The sequence below is a fragment of the Neopelma chrysocephalum genome, unplaced genomic scaffold (genome assembly GCF_003984885.1).
Source record: "Neopelma chrysocephalum unplaced genomic scaffold, ASM398488v2 Primary Assembly neopelma1_147, whole genome shotgun sequence".
NCBI classification, from domain to species: Eukaryota; Metazoa; Chordata; class Aves; order Passeriformes; family Pipridae; genus Neopelma; species Neopelma chrysocephalum.
The window spans coordinates 1,269,507-1,296,547 of record NW_020897809.1 but is presented as its reverse complement, the minus strand read 5'-3'; the positions used below and the strand labels follow the sequence as shown (position 1 = coordinate 1,296,547).

Here is a 27,041-nt window from a genome sequence, read left to right as displayed (position 1 = left end):
CCCAAAATGTCAGTGGAATTACTTGAACCAGCTCCATTTATACTGGCAGAAAAAAAATCCCCAACAAGTTGCCAATATGCATCTCCATGCAAATGACATCTTGCAGCCCTGTGATAACCAAGACTTGGAACATTCTTGTACATGGAAAGAGAAAAGAAATGGTGTCTGTGCTTGTGTTCGATGGGTGACAGGAAGGAGAGCCCATACAGAAAAGACCTTGCAAGCCAGAGCAGAGGAGAGCTTTCATGTCCTTCCAAACAGAAAAGAGCCTGCATATCAACTGTAGAACAGAGGTACAATTTCCATGCCAATACCAAATGAATCCTGCACGCCAGTGTAGAAGGGAATTTACGGGTCAATATAAGGGAGCATTTCTGTGAATCACACTACAAAAAGGTGTTCGTACTGACCCAAAAGCAAACACTTTTTTACTCAAATTAGCCCAGAAGAGAGCTTGCCTATCAATGGAAAAGAACCTGCCTAAAAATCCCCTGTAGCTGCCCTTGGAGAAAAAGAATGACAGAACCAGTCTTTTCAAACATAAACCAATTAACAAGGTAAAAGAAAAAGTCTTATGATAATTAAAAATTAAAACCAACAAGACAACAGTGTAAAAAATGAAAGAAATGAATAAAAACAATTAGCAGAGATGAAAAAAACAGGGATGGGAATGATATAAATTGAACCTATTATAAGGCACTAATGACATTCGAAAACCTAATTTTTACATTGTCAAACCATTTTGATTAAGTGTTAAACGCTGCTCTTACGAACTTGGCATATATTGTGCAAGAGCGGTAATTTCTGCCTTTATCTTTTTCTCTGAAAAGGTGCTTGTGTGCTGAAAGAGGCAGCAAGCACTCAGGAGTTATCAGTGCTCCTTTCCCTTCCTCTCTACATCCCAGAAAGCCCCAGCCCCGCCTGATAATGGTTATTTTCATGTTCACGGGGAGTGGGACCTAAAGTAAAATTGGGGGGCAAGGACGAGAGAGAGGTGAGAAATGATGAAGGCATTGTGTGCTGATGAGAAAAGCAGACATCTTCCTAACTAGGAAACTTTTCTCCTTTTCCCTCCCCTTTTTTTTTTCAAAAATGGAATAAGCAAAATAATTGAAAGAGAGAAAATTGACTTTTTATTGCTTTTTAAGTGCTTAACATGAAGTTTCATCTAGTAAAATTATTGTTATTTTTATCTTTAGCTGCGTCGTTCGTGCCTCTCCCTCCAGAAGCCATTTCTCCGGTTCAGGATGCCAGCTGCAGGGAGCCGCGCGGGGAATGACAATGGCCTATGCAAATACAACGCATCAGCTGGAAAGCTGCTCCACGGCACCCGCCCCTGCTGGAAGCACAGGAGGAGGCAGGAAGGCAAAGCCTGGCCCTGGGAAGGGCCACAGCTCCGTTGGTGCGACTGGGAGGTGAGGATGCTCCACACCTCCCTCGGTATTGCCGGTGCCACCCAGCAGGGAGGGACCGGCCAGGGAACAGAGCGCTGGATCCACGTACACATCAGGAAGGACCGGGGAGGCCAAAGGTGGTTATTGATTTGGGATTTGTGACTCCAGATCACCACAGTCTTGGCTTCCTAGGGTCAATTCCCTACGCCAGGCCACATCTCATCAGCTGAAAGTCTGTGTGATTGCCAGTTGCCTAATTTCAGAGCATGGGCTTCTCTTTTCTGTCCAGGTCTCCTCTGAAACTCTCGCTGATAAGATTCAGTAACATAACATACCAGGTCCTGGGAGACCTGTGCAAGGGTTTGCCACTCCAGAACTGGCCAGAAATATGAAAATGGAGGGAAGTTTCCAGTATGAAATTAGGAATTTTCAGCAATAATAACAATAATAATAATTTTTTTCATGAAAACTGAGAAAGAACCAGAAAAGCACTTTGCAGGAATGAGTATATGTCAGTTTGAACTGTTCCTGGGTCCTGTGCACTCCTCAGCTCTGTACATAAGAGAGTGACAGACTTGTAGATGACAGATCTGGGCCAGGTGACAGAACAGAATCCAGCATGATGGTCCACAGGCAGCAGTAGGAACAATGTGCTTCTCCCCAGCACCTGTAGAGCAGCAAGTCACAGTAATTCGGACAGGGACGTGCAGTTATCATGACCAAGGGCAGCAATCACATGAAAGGTGATTACACAGAAACCAAACTGGGCTCAAGAAGCTGGCACGTCTGGAAATTATGGTGGGGAGAATCTTTCTGCTCTGGCAAGGCACAAAGTCTTTTCACAGAGACATTGCATCCCTGGGGATAAAGGATTTGATCACGACTCGGTGCCAACCTGACACAGGAGAAAAATCATACATTACTAAATGCTCAAAGACAGCTAAAGGGAAGGAGTCAGAAGAGGGGATAGAGAAACAAAAATAAATCAGAATCACCACAGAGAAAAGAGATTGAAGGTAGAGTTAAAATATAGGAGAACTTTTGGAAGGTAAAGATTTTAGAAAGAAACAAATATTGAAGAAAAAAAGATTTTAGAAAGAAACAAATATTGAAGTAAAAAAGAGGGGTATAAAAAGACAGGACGTAAAGCCAGGCAGCGTGGTCATTGTCATTTATATCAATTTTTAGTGCTCCTTTTCCGCTGCCCCAGGAATAGTTCATAAACCACAGCATTTATGATAGGGGTGGTGTCACACACTGCAAACCTATTTGTGAGTGTTACCACTGGGGGATCACATGTGGAACTGGCTTCCACTGCAGCTGACAGGCTCAATAAATTCAAAAAGATCAAGAAGAACACAGGTGACAGGCTGTATTTGGAATGCTCATGTTCTTCTCTCTTTTTGTTGCACAAAGAAAGGAATGTGAATCCCCCATGCTACCAGTCACCACGTTTTTATTGTAAGCCTTGTAAAATCTGATGTTAAAGTCTAAGCTCTGGGGTCATGCAATTATGTGAGTCTCTGCTTTCATTTTTTAAAATGTCAGTTTCTAACCTGTCTACCTGTGGAGAAAGGCTTGGAAGCACAAACATGTACAGATTCAAAGACAACTAATTATTGATTTTTATTTTTTTTTTAACGTCTTGATGATAGGTTCTTGATTTTGAATTTCCAGATACAAACAATGGGCACAATGGCTTTCTTGCAGCCAGCACCAAGGCAGATGTGAAGCTCTTACCATATTTTCCAGTTTTGAGGTCTAGTATCTCCATGAACTCTCTTGGATAAACCTGTAGGTCTTGATGTGAGTTGTAGAGTCTCGACCAACCTTTAATTTATAGCAAGTGCCTCACAGAATTGAGTGAATACAACTAAAGTCTACAAAGCTTAGCCAGTTTTTATTACCTTTAGATACATTCCTCATACTTAATATTGATCATATTTATCTGCTCCTTTTATTTAATGTGTCAAATATCTGGGAGCAAGCACCCATTAAATACTGTGAAAACTGGACACAGCTCCATGGTGCTAAGCAAAACCATGATGCTGAGGATTCTGGACTGAAAAAGCAATATTGGGGGTCCATTGAGGAATTCATTTCATGATGTGAGAGAAGGAGCAGTAATTCATCAGGTCAGAAAGAGGGAACACAGGCAGCTGGATCATTCATGCATTGCAAGAAAAAGAGTAGCAAGAGTTGAAAACCCTTTCTGGTCTGTTTGCAGATGCTGCAGCCACCCCTGATGACAGTGTAGACACAGCAAAATAGGTAATTTGAAAAAAGAGGAGAACTTCTGTCAGAATGAGTTGACTGCTTTGAACAAGGCCACTAGAGCATAGCCAGGATTTCTCTGTTAGCTCTCCTCTCGGCAGGTACCAGGCAGTCCTGTTGTCTCATGACAAAGAACAACGGAAGTGAGGATTCACTGAGAGTCAGGAGGACTTCATCTCCCCTTTCTAGTTACCTCCCGCTCCTGTATTTCTGCCTTGCTGCAGGAACTTGCTCTTTGATTCTCCAGTGCTGTGCTGCAGCTTGTCTCCAGCTGTGCACTAGGAATATAAATCATGCCAGTGCTGCAGCAGGGCAGGGGAGACTGGGAGTACTTGCCTTGCTAAGGCTCTTCTGGGTGCTTGTGTGGATTCTCTGCTCCAGCCCCAGGAGGAGCTTCCCTCACAGCCACGGCTGCCGGAGCCATGGTGCTGCTCCCCTCAGGACTGTGCTGGGGATGGGGCTGTGACACAGAGCTCTGTGGCAGCACAGCCACTGTGCAACCTGCTCTCTATGGAGCACACAGCCTCTAATCCATCCCAGCTTCTGTTTGTGGAGAAAGAGGGAACTGAGGCTGCAGTGTCTGCTGCCAATGTGACCGTTCCATTTACAGATTAAGTACTGTGGAAAATTCAGGACAGACAAGCAGAGGCTGAAAGACTGAGTTGTTTACAGAGTCAAACTTTGAGGGGAAGCAGATTTCAGACAGTTATTCACATCCACATAAGGACTTAATTTTTTTGTGGGATCTGGTAGCCAAAGAACCTATATTGAGGAGGGATGTAGAGTTGGCCATATGAGCTGACAGAGGTCCAGATGCCCAGATGTAGCAGCCAGGAGGAGTGTGTGCACATGTCCACATCTGTCTGTGTGTGTGCTTGCAGGACAGAGCAAGCCAGCAGACCAGATGTTCCATCTTCTGCCACTCTCCTAGTTCTTGTGAACTTAGTTTAAATTTTTTGGCTTTCTTGCCTCTCCACCCTCCTATTTGTGGGATTACCTCTCTCCTAGCTGTAGTGCAAGCCATCCTGTTCCATTCAGTGCTTTGGCAATGGAGATCACTGGCTCGAGGTTAGTGAGAGTGAAGTGGCAGCTGGCTGGTAAATTCATCCTCATTTCCTCTGTGGCAGCTACCTGTGGGTCCTGAAAGTGCCAGTCGTTTGTGCTCTGCTTCAGAATGTGGACCTCATGGCCTGAGGAACAACATCTGCCAGGACTGTACTGGACTAAAAGAATTTGTCACCACTGAATGGACAGTGCAAGTTGTGGAGCTGGGCTGTAAGAGGGAGAGGGAACAAGGTTTAGGAAATAGAAGGGGAAAACTAAACGAGCAGCATGGTCAGATTCCACCTGACAAACTGGTGCTAGACCTTCTCAGACTCAGCAACTTCATTGTTTTCCTGCAAAGAGAGAAACATAAAGTGGTAGAAAAAAGGCAGTTCTAATGTGCTGGACTTGAGGTGTGAAGCAATCAGGCCTGGGATTTCCAAACTGGTTACCTATTGTGGGGTCATCCCTAATGCTGGATTTAGTGTTCTTGGCTCCTCTGCCTAAGTAGAAACTGGAATATTAATTCTTCACAGACTTATTCTTCAAAATCTGTCATGGGACAGTTGAAGGGGGAAGAAGAAAGGTGACATTGTCTACCTAATAAGAAGAAAGAGGCAGCAAGGAGTCTGGGTTTATCAGCATTTCTGCCACTGAGTCATTGCACGGTTTGGTTTGGTTTTGTCTTTTGCTTCTTCACAGCACTCCTGTAAATATGGTGGGTGTATGTAAATAGCCTCGACAGGCTTGGACGGAAGCCATGCAAGAAAGGAATTTATAAGAGCGTAGCGTGATACTACAGAGCCTTAGCATAAAATCTGGCAAGACATGGCTTCCCTAGAGTCCCTGTGAGATATTTTCATTTGTCCTTTGGCACAGCAGCTTCAAGGCCTGACATTTGGATGTCCCTCCTGTGGCTGGCTCCTGCCGGGCTGGAAAGGACATGTGAGAAGCGCGCCCCTCGGATGGGGCAGAGTCCTGCAGAGCAGCAGCAGCGGGTTTGGAAGCAGGGACAGAGAGATTTGCACCGTTCCCAGCTGAGGGGGGAAGTGCAAAGAGAGATGTACCGCAAGGGGGCACTTCTCTTGCAGGGTAGTCTGGCAGGACGAAGGTCGTACAGGGTAAGATCCTTTTGTGTTGTGGACTGTCAAACGTTTTCTGGGTCCCCTAACTATAGTGTTCTCCCTCTCCCCTAGTCAGGCTGTAATTGTGAAGTTCATCTTTGCCTTAAAAACCTGATTACATTTCTAGTACACCTGTTGAAGACAAAAAAATGAAACTGTAAAGCATAGGATTTGTTTATTTGTTTGTTTATTTGTTTAAAGAAGGCAAAACCAGGAATTGTGACTTTTTAAAGAAAAGACTCTCAGATTTTTGGTACCTCACTCTTGACTCTTGAAGGCCTGCCACTAGCATTACTAAGTGCGTTAGCACTACCAGTATCTCAGATTATTAAAGATAGAAACTGAAAACTAATTAGGAGTTCATGTTGGTTTTTCTGCTCTAGTGTTCCACTCAGCTGGCTGGAGTGATACCAGCCTGTTTAATTTCCTTTCCTTCTGTTTGGCAGTTCCACTGTCTGTTTTTCATATTGGTCCCAGAAAGCTCCTGCTTCACGGCATATTTCAGGGAGGGAAGTTCTCTGTCCATAGCCATTGATTCTCCATCAGTTTAAAGAAAGTGAATAGGATATTACCCATGCATTTTTTGCTGATGGTTCCAAAATTGTAAAGCTTACAATTTTTGCCTGTATGTAAACATTTATAGGGGACCCCTTGTGCTTGAGATCCTGGGAGCCAGTTGGGGCCATTCTCTACAGTTGCAATATTCATTATCCCACTCTTTCCAGTCTCATTTTTCCCTATCTTGCTCTTACCTTCCCTTAGATATACTCTCTTTCCTATATCTTCCCCACAATTTTGTCTTTCTCATGCTGCCTATACCAGCCATGCCCTTTTTTCCCTGAATGCCTCCTCCTCCTCCCCTGCAGTTGTGGTTTCACACCACATTGTGTGTAGCCCTTTCTGCCTGCTGTGTTTCCATCTTTGCTCTTCTGCTCTCCTCCTTCTCTCCTGTACCTCTCAATTTTTCTCTCTGCCTTTGTCTCCTGCTGCTTCATTCTTCTGTCTCCCAAGGGCTGCTTTCCCAAGAGAAGCTAAGTCGAATTGATCTGCCATTTAATTGCCTGATGTGTTCATTGCCTGTGCCTGCTGTTTGCAAATAGGGCTGCCGGGAAGTCCCTGGGGGAGGCGAGGTTGTGTGGCAATGGGGGGGGCGGATAGATGGGCTGGCAGCCTCTCAGCCAGAAGGAGCTTCCTCGGAAACAAAACACCTGCCAGTAACACCTGTGCTCGTAAATGTTTGCTGCCATCCTTGGTCAGGCCCCAGCACTCGGAGAATGAACGTGTCTATTCCATGGCATCAAACCAAGGCAGCTTCCTGGCTCGTGGGGGAGCTTCTTAGAGCGAGCGCACCGTGTTCAGGTGGGGCAGTGCAAGCCCAGAGTCACACACCTCCGTAGTTACGGGTACGAGCAAACTGTGTGTGAGTCCTGGCAGCCCTGTAGTTTCTGCTCCAATGGGTCTTGTCACTGCACCTCCCCATGGCATGGGTGAGTTGCACAGAGGTGTGGATGAGGGAGGCCCATGACTTTGCCTTGTTCTGAAACCTTTCCCTACAGAATTTCAAAGGACTTGGTCAGAATACTCAGCTCCAGCCCTCATGGTCTCCCATGCAGGCAAGTAAAGCTCCCTCTTCCCTGTCTGACAGGAGCCAGGAAGTCATTGACTCATCCAAGGTCATTGCAATGACTTCTAGTTGCAGTTAAAATGAAATCACTGTCTTCTGCTACTAGACTGCAGACTCAGTCTTCATTTCCCAAGGGATCTTAAGAGGGACTATGGTATGAATAGTAGCAGACCCATTTAAGCAGACCCATTGTCTTTCCGCAAATCCCAACTATGAATTGAGCTAGTTTGGATTTAACACCACCAAGTTGATTAAAGAATATAAAAAGTTTAAACATCAAGACAGTTGGTTTTGCCAAGAAGGCAAAAATAAGGGGGTTTGTACTGATCCTAGTCCTTCTCTTTTCCCATATTTGTCCACATCAACCTAACTTGGAAAATTGTGAGCACCATCCATCTACAAACACCCTGGAGGCTTCAGTTCACCTCGGTGTAACAGCTGGATGGAAGCCCTGGGCTCCTAAAGCTTTGCCAATTAAGGACATTTTCTCCTCTCTGCAAACACCCCACGTGACTTAAGCTTTAGGCAGCAAAGTGTTCATGGAAGGGCAGGCCATTCACTAGCACCCATCACACTGATTTCTCATGCTTTCCTAACTGCAGTCCATGCTGACCCTTGTTAAGGGAATAGGAGCAGATTATAGTGTGTGTGTGTATGGAGGAGAGTATTATGTCTGCTTCACCTGAGCAGACACTAGAAATGAAGGAATAAGTTAAACCAGAATAATAATACATAAGAAACACAGAGCCAATCTGAATTAACCACAGCAAGAGCTGGCCAGTTGTCTTCATTGCTTTTGTGAAGCAATTTCATTATTTGCTCTGCACCATCTAGTTACTGGCATGGCAGAGGTACTCAGTTCATATGAGATGGGCCTTTCTGGTGGCCAGGGCTGCACAAACAAATCCATAGCCTTGCATTGTTTCTGCTGGGGTTTAGGTGCATGTATTCAACAGAAGAAATATTATCCATCTGTTTTTACTATCTCCCTTTCTCAGACTCCCTTTCTGTCCTTAAAGGCCTTGAGATTTCTCTGGTTTATTCCCTTGTTCTCTCAGCATTCATTAAGTCAGCAAGCTCTCTGAGAAAGAACCCAGTTTTTCATTCTGTATGTCAAGTGGGGCCCTGGTCCTGTTTGGATCCTGGAACTGCTACTGATCATCTCCAAATGTGCATGTGCTGCACAGGAGGGAGCATGGGATGGCTGTGCTGGGATGTGTCTGTGAGCTGTGCCCGTGTCAGGATGGACACTTGGTTCCAGGCAAAGTCGGAGGATCCCTTGTCATTTTTCTCCTTATACTGACGATTACATTAGGAAAAAAAATAATGTGTGGCATAGACTGAGGCTGACTTAGGAGGTGCATCTCAGGGGTGGTTCTGAGGCTGATGATGAAGAAACATAGAACTATCTCCCTCTTCCTAAGAGCTGGGATAGCAGGATGGCTGCATATGTCCATCAGCACAGAGCTGGCCAACCCCCTCCTCCCAGCTCTTCTTGCTTCTGACTTGGAGCTTTTTGCACAGAATAATCTCCAGTTTAGTAAAGCACCCTGAGTCAAAAAAACATTTAAGCTTGTACCTCAGTCTCACTGAATCATTGGGATTTAAACACATGCTTAACCTTAATCATATCCTTGAGTATTCTTCTGAACTGGGCCTTTTACAGGGCTGTGAGTCCCAGGGAACTTGGGGACTAGCCTTCTTGTGCGCTGTTCCTCATATACTATTGATGGAACAATCTGTTACTCATTAATGCTGCAGATTAAGCCATTTTGCCTGAGTCTGTTTTTTCAGTAGACATTTTAACTGCTCATCTTATGATATATTTATTTGATTTCCAGTGCCTAGTTACAATATGACAGCAAATCCAGAGTAGGTTTAATAACCATTTATTCTGTCTCCTCAGGCAGACACTGACTGCAGGAGGTGGCATGAACTCAGTGTTGGCATTGAGCTACAGCAGTGATGGCCATCCTACAAAATGACACGGAGACCCAGAATGAGAAATCTCCAGTGGGAAATTATCATCACGTAAATGTGAAAGATGGGAATCACTTCCACTGGACTTTCAAGGACAGATTCCACAGACACCTGTCAGGAAGGTTCAGGGCCCTTTCTGCTGGTAAGTGGACTGTTCTTTGTATCTTTCTGGAGAAGAAAGGGTACAATCTCAGGATTAAGGAAATTAGTTTATCACTGAATGAGAGCCCCAGCTGTAGAACAGATATTCCCTAGGGAGCCCAAATGATGTCCATGTGTATGTTACCCCAGTGTTACTGGCCTGCCTGTATGGGATATGGCTTTGTGATTGATGAAGATGTGGAAAGGATATGGGACACCATGGAGGTGACAGCTTGGGTGGAGGCTGTTTGTTCTTCCTCCTCCTTGTGGGGATGAGGGGTTTTTGGAGCATTACCAACAAATCAGTCCCTCTTGTGAGGCACTTCCACACTTGTCACTCCACACTTGTCACTATGTCGGTCATGGTGTCGTTCCTTTTCATGCCCTGCAGGAAGTTGGGAGGGTTTCCTTTGGCAGATGCTTTTCATGCTCCCTGGAGAGCAGTGATCCTTTGGTGCATGTGTATACAGCTCACCACCTACCTCCCAGAGTCTGTCTGTCCTTTGGGAGGCTGGACTTCTGTGTGCTCTGGGTATTTGTCAAGGGAACTCCTAAAAAGTGTGTTATTCATACTAGACCAAGGTCTGCAAATCCAGGGGATTGCTGGCTACCAAAGAACCCTTTGCTGAACTGAGAGAGAAAGATGTCTGTACAGTTGGTGGAGAGGAGTTCTTCTGCTGGACAAAGAGTAGTGGGACACAGGGGAGCCTTTAAAACTGGTTTGCTGAGAGGTCACAAGAAAAACTGAACAACATAAACAAATTCACCATGCGAGCATGTCTTGATATTAAAGCTTCTCTTGGGGCCTGGTTTAGTACATCACTGTGAAAAGACAGTATTCCTCAGTCCTTCCCATGTCCTAGTGCATTCAGAGCCGGTGCCTGTGAGCCAGGGGACTCTGCCAGTCCCATTGCAATGCCTGCCCTTTCCAGAAAATCTCTCCTGTGAGGTATTTAAAGCAGTCATACAGCCATTAATCCAACTGCAAATCCCTCAGTGCAGTGCACGCCAAGAGAGCCCCTTCCCAGGCAGGTGCGTCCCTGATTATAATCAGCAGAGAGGATACAGGACATCCCGGGAGCAGCGACGGATACAACCTTGCCGTCGATCACAGATGGCAAGGGCTGCCAGTCACCACTGTGGCTCAGGCAAAAGCCATCCCTCTGGATGCCCACGAGCTGTTACTGGAACAGCTGCTCTGGGCACTGTGTGAGAGGAAGGGCCAGAGACGTTTCAAGTGTTTTATCACGCTCTCCCCATGCCTGTCCCCCGTGGAGAAACAGCCCTGACAGCTTTGTATGCGTTGTCTCACAGGGAGAAGGTTAACAATAGCAAGGTGGCTGTTTGCAAGGGCTCAAGAATTAATTAGTGGGTTTCTTAGCACTGTTTAGATGCTAAAAGAAATTAAGTCTAGGACAAGAGCTGCCTCATGAAAGGACCATTAACTATTTAGTTTAGCAGTGGTACTATGTACTTTTAATATTTTTTCTCTGCTGAGAATTGCTAAGATACAGGAAGGAATGAAGAATTCAATCTTCATCAGTGATTCCTCGATTGTGTTGTAAGATAAAAACTAGAGATACAAAACTGGCCCACTGCAAGTTCCTCTTCACTTTGCTTTAGTTATGGTTTGATTTTGCTTCATCTAACTCTGAGGCTGACTGGGAGACTGTTTCAGCACCAAATATTGTTACCCTGGTGTTTATGGTACGGCAGGTTTTAGGAGACAGGCACTATGAAATTTTGCATTCCCCTTCATTTGGTTTGAGTCTGTGATGGCCACAAAAAATCCAGTGGCTTTTCATCCTGAATGAAGATGAGAAGAGTTTATGTGCCACTTTGCTCTGTGTCTTAAGATATCCAAAATTACAGTGTTGTGAGCTATGATTTGGATTTCTGGCAGCACAACACATGAATTAGATAACTTGTTCTTCTTCCTAATACAATTAGATAATTTTGTGCTGTTTCACCAACCTCTTCTTGTGTGACTTGGGTGATGAGTCTGTGTGTCTGGGACAGGTTTAATGCTTACCCACCCACAGGTTCCTCTTAAGCTGTCATTCTACACTGTCATTTTATCAGAGTTCCCACCTGAGACTGTGACTGCAGTGGAGCACACTCAGTCTGACTTCCAGCTTGAACTGCTTCCAGCATTGCTGCTTTCCCTGATTTTTTATGCTAATTTACAGGTGATCTCACAATTGTTTGAGGAGACTAAAAGGAGGCTGGAAGAGCAGCTGGCCCTGAGCGATTATGTTTAACCTTAAGGGAAGCTGACTGAAAAGCCTGCTTTTACAGTGAGGGCAGGATGTTTTACCAAAGACAAGAGCTGGTCCCATGCTGTCAGCTCCCAAACAACTGAAAATCTGTGCTTAACACTGCAGGGAGAAGAGGAAGGATATTTCCTTTGGCCTGCCTGTGTTGCCATTTCAACACATCCAAAAGTCACGTCTGCAGGTGACCCCCCAAATCCTCAATACACAAAATTTAGAAGCAATAATTTGCTAAGCTCTGTTTTCCTGAAGGTCATGTGGTTCTCAAAGCAGAAGTATCACTGAGAGATACAGTTCTAATTGTACATGAAGGTGGTCTGATTAATTAAATTTAAATGAGTCTTCCAATTTAAAAAGCAATAGTAGTCCTTCATAGTTGGACTGCATAATTTTCTATGCCCTGTAATGATTCTGCTCTGTAATTTCCACTTTCTCTGAGGATTAGCCTGGCTGATTTGGAGGACTTCACACTGGGGGCAGGTGGGGAATTACCCTGGCTGCAGAATGGAGCTGTGCTCTAGTGCCCTTTGCTGCTTTTACAGAAAGGATCAGCTGTGGCAGAGCCTTTGCCACGACACAGTCTCTCACATTTTGCCACAGCGCTGAACAGCCCTCCTCTTTTTACAGGCATATCCTGTTGTCTGGGAACATGGACTGTGTTGCACTTAATTTTGTGTCAAAGGCAAAGTACTATGGAAAATTTTCCAAACAGGCCTGAAGTGATGTAGCTGCATCCTCTCTGCTGCTGTACCACGTTGTTCTGTGAGCAGACATCCCTGTTCTCTGGGGGTGCACGTGGGCTGGAGCTCGGAGACAAGACACATAATTCCAGTTTCTTTGAGAAGCAGCTGGAACATGTAGCATTGTTTCCATTGCTGAGGTGCTTATTAACAAGGATAAAAATCTACCATCTCTTTTTGATCTTTTTCCTCCACAGATAGCTTGAAATTATCTTTTCCAAGTACTTTCCAAGGAACTCACCCCTCTTCTCTCTGAAGAATCTCTTACTCTGATTACCTGTTGTAATGGAGGCTCTGTATGGGACTGCCTTCAAAGACCACTCAGTAGTTTCAGACACCCCAGTTCTCTGTAGGCAGTGTTAGCTGCTGCTTTCCTTGAGAGAGCAGTTCAAAGTAATAGATTTAGTGTCTACAGCAGCACCTGACCAGAGACAGGTTATGTCAGAGCCTGTCTTTCATGCCTCACATTTCCCTCCTGCTTAGAACTGACAGCAGGCTGTTACCAAAGCATCTTTCTGGAGCCCTCACAGTTCTGCTCCTCACTTTTACCATAAAATTTTGATTTTTAAACAACGCAACCTTTACTCACCTGTAGGCTCTGTATTAGAGGGGAGTCTGAATGACATAAGGTACACTGGGATTACCTAATGGAGGTTTAGACTAGAAAGAAGCTGAATATAGTCATATATATGGTTTATAACCTCAAAAGCAACCCATGCATTTTCACTGTAACCAGAATTTCGATGATTTGACCAGGCATTCTGATTTCTGACCCAATTTCCTGATCTAAGATTTGTCTATTCTGGACAAATATCTAGAATTCCCACAAGTTGGGTATTCATACAAGTAGTTATAGTTCATAAATGAGGCTAATTACAATTGGTAGTTTTGTTCCAAAGTGGAGTAAGGGACTGAACCTCTTTGATATCACTGGAAAATTCCACAGTTCTCTTCAAGTATTAAATTAATTTTATTTGGCTTTACAATGAGTATAACCATTTGGTGACCTCTTTCATTTCTATCACTCATTCCAAGGGGGAGTTCTTGGAGGTCTTTTCCAACCTTAATGATTCTGAGATGGGAGCCCTACACAACTGCTAAAGTTGAATTTACAGCTGTACAATATCATCCTAAATTATAACCCCTGCAAAGCTAATTTTGGGGTATTACAACCAGTAAATCCACCTGACTTTCCATGGTTGCTGAAGTTGTTATTTAGGCTGTATCCTAATGTTTCTGCTTCCCCAGTGACCTTTTGCTAACCAGTCCCTCTGGTTATTTAAAGAGTTCCAGAGTCTAAGTTTTACAGACCTGTAGTGCATGGTAAGTATACCAGGCTGACAGACAATTAAATGAGGCCTCTCTTTAATCTGGACAGGTACAGTATAAGCAAACTACATAAATTCCTTCTCCCCTCACAGGACTGAGTTTGCCTCAGTGCTGAACCAGATGGATCTCTATGGAGGCAGCTCAGATATCTCAGCCCTCACGGTCAATTTACAGCAGTAGCCTGAATGTCCACAAATTTGGAAGTATGAGCTGTTTCTTTAGTGGTGTAGGCAGCTATCCAGTAGAAAGTGGACTGAGATCATCAGCCAGTTTCAGGTAATCAATGTCTATCAAGCCTTCAGTCCAACACTCATTTCTGTCAGCTTAAAATCGGGGGCACACATGCAAAGCCTTGGTACCACAGTCCTCTGGGGTTTGTCTCACAGCCAGCCTTGAGGCTTTTACAGAGCTCCCTAATCGTCTTTTGCTGTCTTGGAAATCTCTATTTCTGCTAATTAGCCAACTATTGGAAAACATGGCTGGACACTGCTATTGGCAGAATTAGCCTGGCTTTCCCCAATCTGTCATTGTCCTGCATGGCTCTAGAGATGGCAATTTGCTGCTGCCGGCTTATGTGTTAGCAAGACACTGAGGAACTTACAGCTCATCTTTTATATACTTGGAAAGGACTGTCAAGATGATGCAGTGTTGTCTCTCACTCCCCCTTCTCTTATTCTATGTAGAATTAGAGCCCACGAATGTGAGGAAAAACAGCCATGGCTGCAGTCAAGGCATTGTGCAAGTTTTCCTCCCACAGCAGTGCTGCTGCAACTCAGTCTAATTATTTTTTTTTCCAAATGTGGCCTCCCACACATTTTATGCTAAAGTCCCTTTTCCAAACTGTTTTTTAAACATCTTCTTTTTGGTTCTGACATGTGACAGCACCTGAGATGTGCTCTCACAGGCACTCTCAGTTAATACTTGAGCATTCCAGGTTACTAGTCATCTTTGGGAATTCACTTCTGCACCTCCTCATTCCTACACCTGGGCTTTTGCTAAAAGATAGTTATAACCCCAACAGAGTGTGTAACAGCAACTCTTAACTTGGTTTATTGAGCCAGGATGGCAGACTGAACTAAGCAGCCTGGTTTATACTTATGGTGAAGGCAAGAGAGATAATTAGCTGAGGACAGAACAGGCAGCCTTTGCTTTTGGACTGTCTTACTTATGAGTGACCTACTATTGGATGTTGGTCCTTTCTCTCTGCCTGCTTGGGACACATCACCTGCAGAAGGAGACCACAGAGAGGTAATCTGACTAAAGTAACCTTCTGTGCTTCTGGAATGAGTCTAAAAGCAGCAACAGCAAGTATTTCAAAGCTCCTCGTTGAAGTGACCTTGCTGCACACTAAGATGTACCAAAAGAGATGGACTAAAGCAATAGGATGGTTACAGGTATCTCATTGCTCTTTGTGTAGTCAAGCCTTGTAATTCTTCTTTGTTAACTAACTATAACCAGATAAAGTATGAGGACCTCTGTGAAAAGCAGTTGCTGTAGCAGACAAGATGACTTATGAGAGCACAGTTTCAGCAGCGTTTATTGAAGACATACTTTTTGCATTGTTCTGAAGTGAAACATGAAAGCTACGACATCGTTCTTCTGGTTTGATAAAACTGCAGGCATGGTGACAGCTCCATGCAATAGTGATCACTGAGCACCTTGTTAGTCCTCAGAGACCCGTGCAGAATTAAAGTTGTGTTTTACCAGGCGATACGCGCCCAGGCAGCGGCGTGAACAACTTCCAAGGTAATAGTTGTATTGCCAGCACTGGCTTTAAATGTTAAGGGAATTGTGTATCTCTATTTAGGTATATACTGGATATCTATCACTGTGGCATTTCTGGAATTGCAGTCTGTGTTAATCAGGAGGCCATTATTAAACAGCCACAAATCACAGCCACAAGTAAGCAACGTTTCACTCAGCTTTGCTTCCCTCAGTTTCCTGTATTTACCCAGACATGAAGCTGAAGTCTGAAGCTGCACAGACATGCAAAGGTATCTAGCATAGAATCACAAGCAGGAACTAAACGTCATTTCAATATCTAAGGACTACAACTTCCTCAGCAGCACACGGAGACTGAGAGAGCAGCAGCAAACGGGAGAGAGAGAGATGAAAGGACGGGAAAGGGAAAAAACTAAGGAGGGGTACCACTTAAAAGAGAATAGATAATCACCTAGAGGAAGGAGCAAAACAGAAGCATGAATGTTTAAATGAGGCAGGGAGAGAAAGATGGATGAAGACGGATTAGAAGGTGAAAAATGGGAATGGAGAATTTCCAGAGGTAAACTTGAAATAGAAAAGCACACAACAAAAGGAGAGCTTCATTAAAAAAAAAAGAAGGGAATTATCACAAGGCAGGCACAGGAATGAGCATCTGCTGTAAAGAAAGCCCAGGACTAGAATATTGCAAAGAGAACAATGAGGTCACCCCTGGCCAACAATTTGCACTGTTTCTCATTAATGCTGAGATGCTAATGGCTACCTTCTCCAAACCTCCTCTTTCCTGGGGTACCCTTTATTTTTGAAATGTTCCACTTCAAATACAAAATTGAGGCAGTTTCACCAACAGGGACTCCATCCCTGCTGTGCTGAGCTTTCAGGTTGAGTTGGCTGTTCCAGACAAGTCTGAGTCTTTATCAGTCAACACCAGGCTCTTCCTTTAATGTATGTTACCTGCTTTCCTATTATTGTTATTGCTGTTATTATTTCAACTACTACTTTGTTCCTAAAGCTCATTCAGACCTTGATCATGGTCAAATTCAACTGTGATAATCATTATTTGAAAAAATCTTCAAATAGTAATAAGCAAAGGAAATAATGTTATCCCTCAGTCCAACAAAAAAAAATTATTTGAAAAATGTACTTTTCATCAGGAAACTTCCATTTACTGAAGCTGTTCCTGAAAATGTTTTAATCAACCAAAGAGGCAAGGTGGACACATAGCAGTTCACTAAAGCTGAGCTTTATCTGGAAGACTGTTGTCACAGTGTCAGACAATCATGCAGTCTGATGGCTACAGGCAAAAAGAAAACTGGGCTTGTATCACTTGAGAAGGATCATCTCTGATGGCACAGTGCGTCCTAATATACTGGAGGCATTGAAGGAGGAGTGCCTCCTATGGACTTCCTGCCTCCATAGCTCCAGGGGGTTTTGAGCAACCACAAAGGACTGTTTTGAAAGGCTGATCTGCCTCAGGCCTACAACCCTGTAAGATCTCAGCCACTGTGATGGGCAGACTGAGCAGCTGTTTATGATGCCAGCAGATAGAGAGCCCTGAACCTGCAAAAATACACGTGTGCATGTGTTTTAGCAGGAACGTGCTCTCTTGGGGTATGTGTTGTCTTGAGATTTGTATGTATGTTGCTGCTGTGTTTTCTAGTTAATTTTTTATGGTTGTTAGGCCTCTGCTCTTTTCAGTTCTTATTGTTCCCCCCCAAACAAGGCCTTGGGTTCAGCTTTCTGAATCAGCCTCCACAAACTTGACTAGCCAGATCTCCACAGGGAACAAAGTCACATAGATTTCTGTGACAAAACCCATTGATCTGACAGGGGCTGAGATAAATCTGCCTCAAAAAGTTAAAGCAATAGAAATCCGGATCCGCAATGCAAGATTTCAGTGACAAAAACAGGGAGCTGACAGGGACTCAGACAAATCCATCCATGCCGAGTGACTGTGCATTCGTTCCACACACAACTGCCTGCTTAAAGAGATAGTGATGAGAGATCCCCACACAGCATCTAACACAGCATCAGCATTTGTTAGGAGATTAGTGTCGGGAGGGAGAAATACCCAATTAAAGAGGTATTACTCTGCCATTGGGGGATTGGGAGTAAGTAGCAATAATCATGCCAGCCACTGCCACAATAACACTGCTCTGAAGGAAAACATGGAATGCAAAAGAGTTTGAAGAAGAAAGAGAAAGCAGAGTGTATTCACAGGTTTGGAACTGTGGCAATGAAATAGCTCAAACAAAGATAACCAGCTCAGACTCCAATTTAAAAATGTATGGGATCAGGACAAAAAGCAGTCTACATAACAAAATGTCAACTACATCATTCAAGGCCCACATGTTCCTGTCCAGCTAGGAGAGTTCTAGTTTCTACAGCGGAAACAGTGACTGCAGAGGGATAGGAGCTGGTGCTCAGTGCAGGCTATTGGTGCATTTATACTGCTACAGCACAGACTGCTTAAAACATGAGAACATGAGAGCATGAGGAATGCCTTCCTGGAGCAGAGCACTGGGCCATCTGGTCAAGAGTTCTGTCTCCCCCACAGCAAAAGGACACACTCTTCAGGGGGAGCCTAAGAGCTGTGGCACTTGTTGCTGTTTCCGCGCTGCCTTCAGAAATGTTGGATCAGTGGTGCTCGTGGATTCATCCCTGCCCTGTTTTCAGGGATCTGTGGATCTGTTCTTGAATTTGTCTAATAACTTTTGAACCTGATGGTACCACATGCCTCCTTTGCAGGCTGGCTGGTGACTTGTTTTTTAAAAAAGGAAGAAAGGACTAAGAAGGGGACCTGTGCTTGGAAAACTCTGACTCCCACTTCCTGCTATGTTGTAGGCAAGGTGCTAAAAGTGAGGCTTTCAGATTCTTAAAGATGACAATTTTCAGAAACAAACAGTATCTAATTCCCATTGAAATCAATCAAAAGGAAATAGACTCCTCAGGGCTTTTCAGATCAGCAATTTGAATTGCAGTTATGCATTTCAGAGTTTGAAAAGTGTATCAGCCAACTCTGCATCCATAGGTTTCGTAAGGATCTCTAAAACCTTGCCTTAGTCTCTGTGCCCTAACCTCCAAGTTCTAAGGAGAGGGTTAGACCTGCCCATCTCAGGGAGGTGTGATAAGGAGAAACACATCAGAGACCTTGAAGGTTCATCTGCTAAGGCAAAGGAAGGACATGTGAGGGCCTGAACCATCTAATGAAGATTGAGAACTGTCAGAGGTTCGTGTTTGCCAGAGGCACTACACTGAAAATCAGCCAGCTGACCTTTCCACAGTCACAGAGAAGCCCGGCACACATGACAGTGTAACCACGGTGTAGTCAGAGGGGACAGGAGGTGTGGAGGTGAACAGTGAAATGTAGCCGCAGGGATGCTGCAGACATGTCTCTCCCTCTCTCTCTGAGTCTGAAATGTCCCAGCTGTGCTGAATCCACCCAATGACAGCTGCCTCATGTGGGGTCAGCTCTGTCACCTCACAATGCTCCCCAACTAAAGGGAGTTCACAAGTGCTACACGGCCTTTACAAACTTCTGCAAGACCTACATCATCTCTGGTGTTACTGCTGGCTGACCTGAGACTTCTGAAGTGGAATGCAGGCCTGAGTCAGAAGTCTACCACGGTTGTCAAGGCACTAACCCCACATCCTCAGATGACAACAGTTGTCACAAAACTTGTCACTAACTAGAAAATCCCTGTTTGCACGTGCTTGCTGTGGAACGTGACAGGGAGATGCTGCCTGTGTGGTGGCGGGAGAAGCTCCTATTGGATTTCCCTCTGACTGCCCCTTCCAAAGCCATAGGTATTTGTCTTGCTTGCCTGCTTTCTCACTCGCTGTTCTATCTGCTAACAATTCCAACTGCCCATCTGGTTTCAAGTTGCTCATCAGTTTTCTTGCCTAGGAATGTGAAACACTTCATGCGCTGAAGTAATTTTTCTGGAAGGGATAAAACACTGCTGCAGCCAGGTACTCTATTTACAGCTTTGAGCACAAACTCAGCATCCCATTGTTGTTACTGTAAGCACCAATCTCTCCATGTGAGCAAATTGAGAACGGCTTTGATGTGGGGATTTGCCTTTTAGGGAGCATACGGTATGGGTTAAGGCAGCATAATCCACAGACCAGAACACTCTTATGGGATGAGCAGCACACTTTTGGCTTGCCAGATGCTGGCTGAGTCTGGGCCAAGTTGCTGAACAAGCAATAGTTTTTCACTTTTGTCTTCCTGGCAGGTTTCAGTGCTAACTGCTTTAAACAACTTGGTGCCCTTAGACCAAGACCTAGTGACTGCATAGAAATGTAATCGATGTAGGTGTAACTGAGAGGTGTGACCTCATGTCTCAGAGAGACTCCTTCAGCTGATATTACCCACAGGTGATTCCCCTTTGGGCCTAAAAGGCCCAGGACTCTGATTTAGTATCTTAAGGAGATGTGTGTGATTTAGCTCTTAATAGCATCTATCTCTAATACACTTCTTTGCAGTGTCATTTAATGGTCAGAGCCATCCTGGAGCCGTTCTGATGCCGCCTCCACAGGGCTGTCCCGTGGAAAGACTGCCAGGCCACCCCACCTGCCTCCCGTGCTGGCCCTTTAAATGTGGCAAGTGCAAGGCAGCTGGAGGCCTTAAGGAGCCATTTGGCGCCATTTGCCTCCCGGCTCCTGTTTGCTTTGTGTCCCCTCCTGTGCTGGTAAGAAGTTTTAACTGCTCTGATACTCCTCCTCTACTCGCTCTGAAAGAGTTGGTGCTTTCTTTCTCCGGTGTTTTGTGCTTTTTGACTTGCGTCAGAAGTAATACGGAACAAACAAATGGATGCAGAGGGTGAAGCCCCAAAGTTTCCCCAGGCTGTAGTTTCCTGCGCTGTGCTGATGTGTGGTCTCCTGAGGCCGCGTGTGAGCGTGTGTGTGCTTTAACCCAATCTCTAATCCCTCTCCTAGGACTAGAGAGGTCTAGTTAACATTAAAAGTGTTATTTTGGTAATATATCTGCCCCTTACCCTGGTTAAAGTGGAAAAACTTTTCATAAGACCCAGTGCTTGCTGCATTTGTAATGTTCTGTATTAATTCAGAATGTTCTCCATGGTTGTATCATATTTGTCTTATATCACCAAGCTTCTAAATTTGTGATAACTGGCACCTCTGCAGTTATAGAAAATAACTCTTTTACAGTGTCAGGCACCCCAGCAGGAAAAAGCTCCAAGTTCTAGTCTTGGCTCCCTCTCAAGTGTTTCATCTTCTCCTCACTGTTTGATTTGTGGAGATGCCCGTACTCCTTCAGCTCTACAACACAGGTGCTCAGTGCCCTGAAAGGGCTGTGGGGTTCCTGAGCTGTGTAAAGCATCATTATTATGGCTATTTTTATGGATAAGAAAAAGCATGTCTGCAGCAAACAAAAAAAGTATTTCCCAGCTTTGAATGTGATGTATAGAAAGACCTATATTGCTCAGCTATTATGGTACCTCATATCAGTGAAATATAGGGTTTTCCTCAAGTTGTATTACAGCTGCAAAATCTGTTCCCTGAAATATTAGGCATGCCAGCCAGTTTGGATGTAAATAATAAGCATGTCCTTCGTTGGCTTTTTAGAGGCACAGGGAAAGCCATTTGTTCAGGCTCCATCTTGAACCTTCACTCTCGAGGACTAGCTGTTGGGTGTCTCTGTGTGCCCCGGAAATTTAATTTATCTGTAAACAGGTTTCTTTTGCTCCACTTGGGACTATTTTCTCAAGAGAGGTTAAGCTGTTCTTCAGGTAGCAATGAGCACTGAGAACAGAAAACAATTTACAGAGAGTTTCATAGCGATATTACTCTGAAGAGGTGTCTGCATCAAAGCACCTTAAGATAGGTCTCCTAAAATCCAGGTACTGACTTAAAATCTGTCATATTTATTAACACTTAAAGAAACTGCAAAAGTATAGGTATTTCAGGGTTTTTTTTCCCACACTTTTCTTTTCAATGCGGTATTCTAGAAATTTAGTTTAAAATTAGATTACTGTTTAATTACGCAATCCAGACACTGGAGCTTTAAGTGGAAGGCTCAGATATGGTTATGTTCCTGATAAAATAGGTGAGATTTGACAGTGCCATTTTAGGGCATTGGATTATTTTCTCATGCTCCTGTCCTCCCCAGTGAATTTATTGTAATTAAGAACTAGTGCTGTGGGTGCACTGTTAGACTGGTGTCACTGTTTAGCTGTACCCTAAAAATAAACACATGCAGAAACATATTATTCTGACTGGCAGGCGCTTTGGTCTACAGGAGGGAGCAGATTTTTGGGGACAGCAGATGAGCTTGTATTTTAATGGGGTTGGGGTTTGCTCAGGCTCTGTAGTAAGAGGCTGGAGGCCACTGTCATAAGCAGTATCCTCTCTCATGCTCCAGAGGGATGGGATTTTATGCTGTTTTTGACAAGCAAAGGAAACTGTTCTTGCCCCATTACAGATGGGCCTAGATATAAAGGACCTTCAGCAAGAAAAGCTATAAGCATCCAAGTGAAAAGATAGTTTTTTCACCCCACATGCAAGACCTACAGCACTCAAGAACATGAGTTAATTGCAGAGTGGTCAAGAAATAAAGCCAATATGGCAATGTGTAGTTCTGTGCAGTCTGTAGTGTTCTCACTGCATCCACCCCCTTCCCTCAAGTCTGAGCACTGATCACAGCAAAGGACTTCCTTCTTTTTTTTTTCTTTTTTTTTTCCTTTGCTTATTCTGTCAAACCTTCCATATCCCAAACCTCAGCACCCCACTGCAGCTGGTGAAAGGCATCAGTGCACACAGTCACAGGAGACACTCGGCAACATCACTCTAAGCTCAGTTACATGGGATGAACAGACAAAAGTAAAAACTCAGGGGAGGAAAAGAACTGGATTTATTTTAGTCTCGTGGTGCTGGTATGGCTGTCAGTGTTTCTTGGAATGTGTACACATTAGAAGAGGTATTCTTTATAAATTTTTTATTGATCTTGTCTCAGTGACAGTGATTGATAGTATTTTCATCCAAAAATGTCACCTCTGCCAACAAACCTGAATTTTCCCCTTTGCATGCTTCTATTCCTCCAATCCCTGGAGAGGATTGATAGGAGGGGAAAGTGAAGCTGAGGGGAAATATTCTCAAGGACCACACCATCACCATATGCGACTCCATTAACCCAACCAAGTTCCTTTATTATCACTTCTTATTGCAGTAGCATTTTGCATCTGCTAAGTGGGGGCATCTGTGTTAGATTTGTGTATGAATGACAGAAAGGGGTTTCTTATTTCAAAGATTTCAGTGCCTAACGAGCTGTGCCCAGGAATTGTATCAAACTATATTCAAAGACTATTAGGGCTACATTGCTTGGAGACTGAAGTATTTTATAGCTTTTGGAGGAATGAATGTAAATGCTGTGTTTATTTCAGAAGGACTCTGCCAGATTTCCTTTCTTGTGCAGAGAGGCAATTAATTTCTAAACTAATCAAACAAAAGGTGATGCAGCAGCAATACATCACCTGCTACCTAGTGCTTGCCCCTCCTGATTTGTGTGTTGAAATGTAGTCTCTGCTGGTCTATCCCTTGGTATTAAAGCTGAGGAAAGCTGCAGTTCAGCAGTGGGTTTTAACTCAAAGCAGATTATTCATCAGAACTGGAAGACTTGTTTTCCTGTCACTTCCCAAAACTGGAAAAAACATACTATTTATTTATTTTTTTTTTAAGTTCAGGCTCAGAGCTGTATGGTACTTAGCTGACTGCCTTCTTTATGGAGCTCGAGGTAAACTGAAGTACCTAAATATCTTTGTGAGCTGTCTTAAACACCCACTGGAGAGGGAGAATAAACACAGTGTGTGTTACTGCTCTGCCTGGGAGGCTGCAGCTAAATCACTACCAAGGCTGAATGCTGTGAAGGGTTAGGCTGGGTCTGGAGTGAGAGATTCTGCAAACACAGTGTGGGATACCAAGAAAGGGAAACCAGCTGTTATCAAATGAAATTATTTCCCTCCAATTTCTCCCTTGGGTTAGGAAAAAACTTCCAGGAACAAAGGGAATTTGGCATTCTTTTGCTTCTGAACTGAGTGAATTTCTGGGATATTGGCTGAGAGAACCACTCAATAAATAAAATGATTGAAGATGAACTTGAATGCTCTTTGCCATCAAAACATGGGAATGTTGTGTATCTCCTTTTACCTGCTGCAGACACAGTTACTGCTGTGTGCCAGCAAGTGGGTAGTGCTGGATGTTATTAATTAGTTGAGAGGAGAATATGCATATCCATCTTCTCCAGCCACATTCCATGAATGCTGTTTATGTACAGCTGGCTGGTTTGTCCCCATTTTGCCTGTGGGTCTCAGCCAGCAATCTTAAGGTGCTGAGGTTGAAATCACCAGGCTGCACGCAAGGCTGTGTCCTCAGCAGAGATTTTTCTTGTTAACTGACGATGAACTTGTGTTTTCTAGTAGGTGTGCCCATGTTTGTGTGGGTTCTCCATGAATGATTATATTTGTGTATCCCCCAAAGGGGGTGTGTGTGTTGTGTTCCTGTAGGTGTGTAAAACTGTGCTTTCCATTCCACACAAAAATATTTGCTTTAGATACAACTTCTGAGACTGAAGAGGCAACACTGGAAATATTTGTGTAATAATTATTCATGGAAGGCCAGTACCTGAACATGTTGGAAATTAATGTGGTGGAATGTGTATGTGATTAGTCTGGATGCTGATGATATCTTGATGAATACTTTCCTTCACTTTAACTGATTCTTTTTCATGAGGAATATACAACAACACTGTAATGTTGAGTTAATGAAGGTTGGGTTTTATTTTGGAGGACATATATATAATTGCAGGGAAATAAAACATCTGTGCAATGTATATTGCATATCTGTATCTGTCCTTAATTGTTACAGTTTTTCTCTGTGGATTTTCAGAGCTGGAGACTGTGGAGTGTTATTGAATCTTTATTGCTTCTGAGATCCTAGATTGATATTTGGAAATAGCGAGCTCATCACTGATATGATTTTGCTTTCTGTGCAATGCAGCTTTAAATTTCTAAAAAGTCAAGGCAGCATCTTAAAATAAGATGCGGGTGCAGACTCCACTTCCTGGAGCCTTCGCTTTTGTTCTTTCTCGTTTTTAGTCTAAAATAAGTCATTCGGAATAAAAGCCTATTTTTGTTCCTTGTGGGTGGAAAGAAAGCTTGGCTCCCTCGTTTCTCATCCTGTGCACATCAGTGTGATGTATGTACACCCAGTGTTAGTATCTGGGAGATACCAGATAAAGCCTTCAGTTACTTTGATCTACTAGTCATGTGTTAAAAGTAGGAATAAAAGTTGCTTTTTTAGATGCGGAGATTTTGAGACTCTTGCAGCATTGTGCTTTCCAGCCCTCAGCGTTTTATAAATGTGGGAAGATAACGTGAAGGGATCACTCGAACCATTGCATGGAGGCCACCCTTGCTGTAGAAGGGAGTTTTTGTAACACGTGGACGTGAAGCACAAGGGCTTAGGAAAGGTGTGCTGTGGCCAGCTGAGGGGGCAAGTGGAATTTCTATAGTCCTCAGAAGTGATACTCAAATTACAGAAACAGAAATTAGAGCTTATGAGGTCACTTCTCCCTTTCTCTCTGCTCCCCAAGGCAGAGTTTGTGATACCTAAACCCTTTTTGACAGATGACTGTTTAGCCTGCTCAGAAAAACTCAATTGATGGAGACTCCACAACTCCTCAAGGCAATCTGTTCCAGTGCTCAGCTGTCCTAATCGTTATTCACATTTAATTTTTGGAGGACGCCAAGGCTGACATAGCTTCCATACAAAAGGAAAGGACTTTTAGAAAGTACAGGACCTTTAATTTCAGTGGGCTGTTTCTCCTGTCACGTGTAAGATGGTCCCTTCCCAGCAGACAGAGGTGTGGCATGGGTTGGGCACCTGAAAGAAATCAGCTGCTAAATCACCATGTCCAGAGCTGCTTGTGAGCCCGAGGGCTCAGGAACTCACCCCTCCTTGTGGTGTGAGACCAGAGCATGAGTGCCAACACATTCCTTGTTCTCCTAGAAATTTTGTATAGCCAGGACTTGGGAGTTTGGTCCATTTTTCTGGGATTTTTGGACATGTGGAGGACATACACAGTAAATAAATATGAGAGACCCACAGCAGGGCAGGACAGCAGCTTGTGAGGAGTGACTGCAGCTGCAGGGATATTTAGCACCTCCCTGTAATGTATGCAGGGAGAGGAGAGAGAAAGAGAGGAAGAAATAGAAAAATATACTAAAAGGACTGAAGGATATTGAAGACATTCGCATAAGGAGGAGAGGCAAAGATGCAGGGGAAGGGATTTGGAGTCCTGGTAGCTGTGTGCTGTTGTCCAGGTACAAGTGCAGAAGCTCAGTACAGTTTGTGTTCGTGTTTCCTTCGGTGGAAGTGCTGCTGTGTGAGCTGGCAGTGCCAATGTGGTGAACTGTCACACAGGGCATGATTCAGCCATGAGTTTATGTTCCATCCATGTTACATTTGGGTGGGATGCTTGAGAAGTGTCCACCACGGTTCTTCAGGACCAACAGCTCATAAGCTTGTTCTGCAGGGCAGGAGCTGTCTCTTTGTGCCATACCTGACCCACGCTCTCTGCTGCCACCAAACAAACTGTAAGAGGAATTGTTTTTTTTTTTCTAGTGAAATGGGTGCTGCCAGGAAAATCTGCAGGTGTAGCAAGGTGTGCTGTTGAGGGTTGTGTTGTCACAGTCACAGCTGAGGGGTGGCCGGAGCAGCTGACACAGCTTGTGTGAAACAAGCACCCACCTTGCTCTTACGATAGTTGGAGGTCTTCTCTAAGATCACTTAAGTGTCTTTGGGGGACAGCGGCCACTTGGCTTATTCAGATGCTGGGCTAGAGTGAATACTTGATCTTGTATTGTTTAGCAAACCATTATTGGATATGTGAAATCTGAAGCAGACAAAACCACCCAAGACCATGTCTGTGTGCACTGGCAGTGATTTTGTTTATTTATTTTTTTTTTTTCCTAGATGCATGCAGGGTAGCTGAGGTGCTCCTACTGCAACTGTTGTGCCCAGAGTCTGACCCAAAACACTCTTTCTCGAGTGGCCTCACAGCTCTCCCTAGTCAGTACCTTTGATTTTCTTGGTGGAGGAACATTGTATGTGGACATCCATACCTTTTGCCCCTCATGTAGATCTGGAGTTGGGAGCAGCCCAGAGTTGTGTGCCAGCGCCCTCTCTGACAGGGAGCTGGTTTTGCTGATGGTTTCCTGGCATCTTGGACAAACAAGCCATTCTCAGCTCTCAGAACTTTATTGTCAGAATTTTATTGTCAAAATTTTAACTGGTGCCTGTTAAATTTCACTGTTGCATTTGGTTTGGATCTGCTGCAAATTAAATCTGACTTCTGAACCGCTCTTTACAACACTGTCTGC

At 44.1% G+C, this 27,041-nt stretch overlaps 1 protein-coding gene across 2 annotated transcripts in view; it reads left to right on the top strand.

Annotated features, from left to right (window-relative positions):
• Positions 1-9,455: 9,455 nt before the first annotated feature.
• Positions 9,456-27,041, top strand: part of LOC113976122 (high mobility group protein HMGI-C-like) — a 64,062-nt gene continuing 46,476 nt past the window's right edge. Inside the window, exon 1 of one of the 2 annotated variants that reach the window (XM_027700966.1) lies at positions 9,456-9,582. In XM_027700966.1, the coding sequence (XP_027556767.1) occupies positions 9,505-9,582 (78 nt within the window). In that variant the 5' untranslated portion in view covers positions 9,456-9,504. Of the gene's footprint in view, positions 9,583-20,105; positions 20,337-27,041 lie in introns of those variants that run through there. The other variant, XM_027700965.1, reaches the window with a different exon arrangement.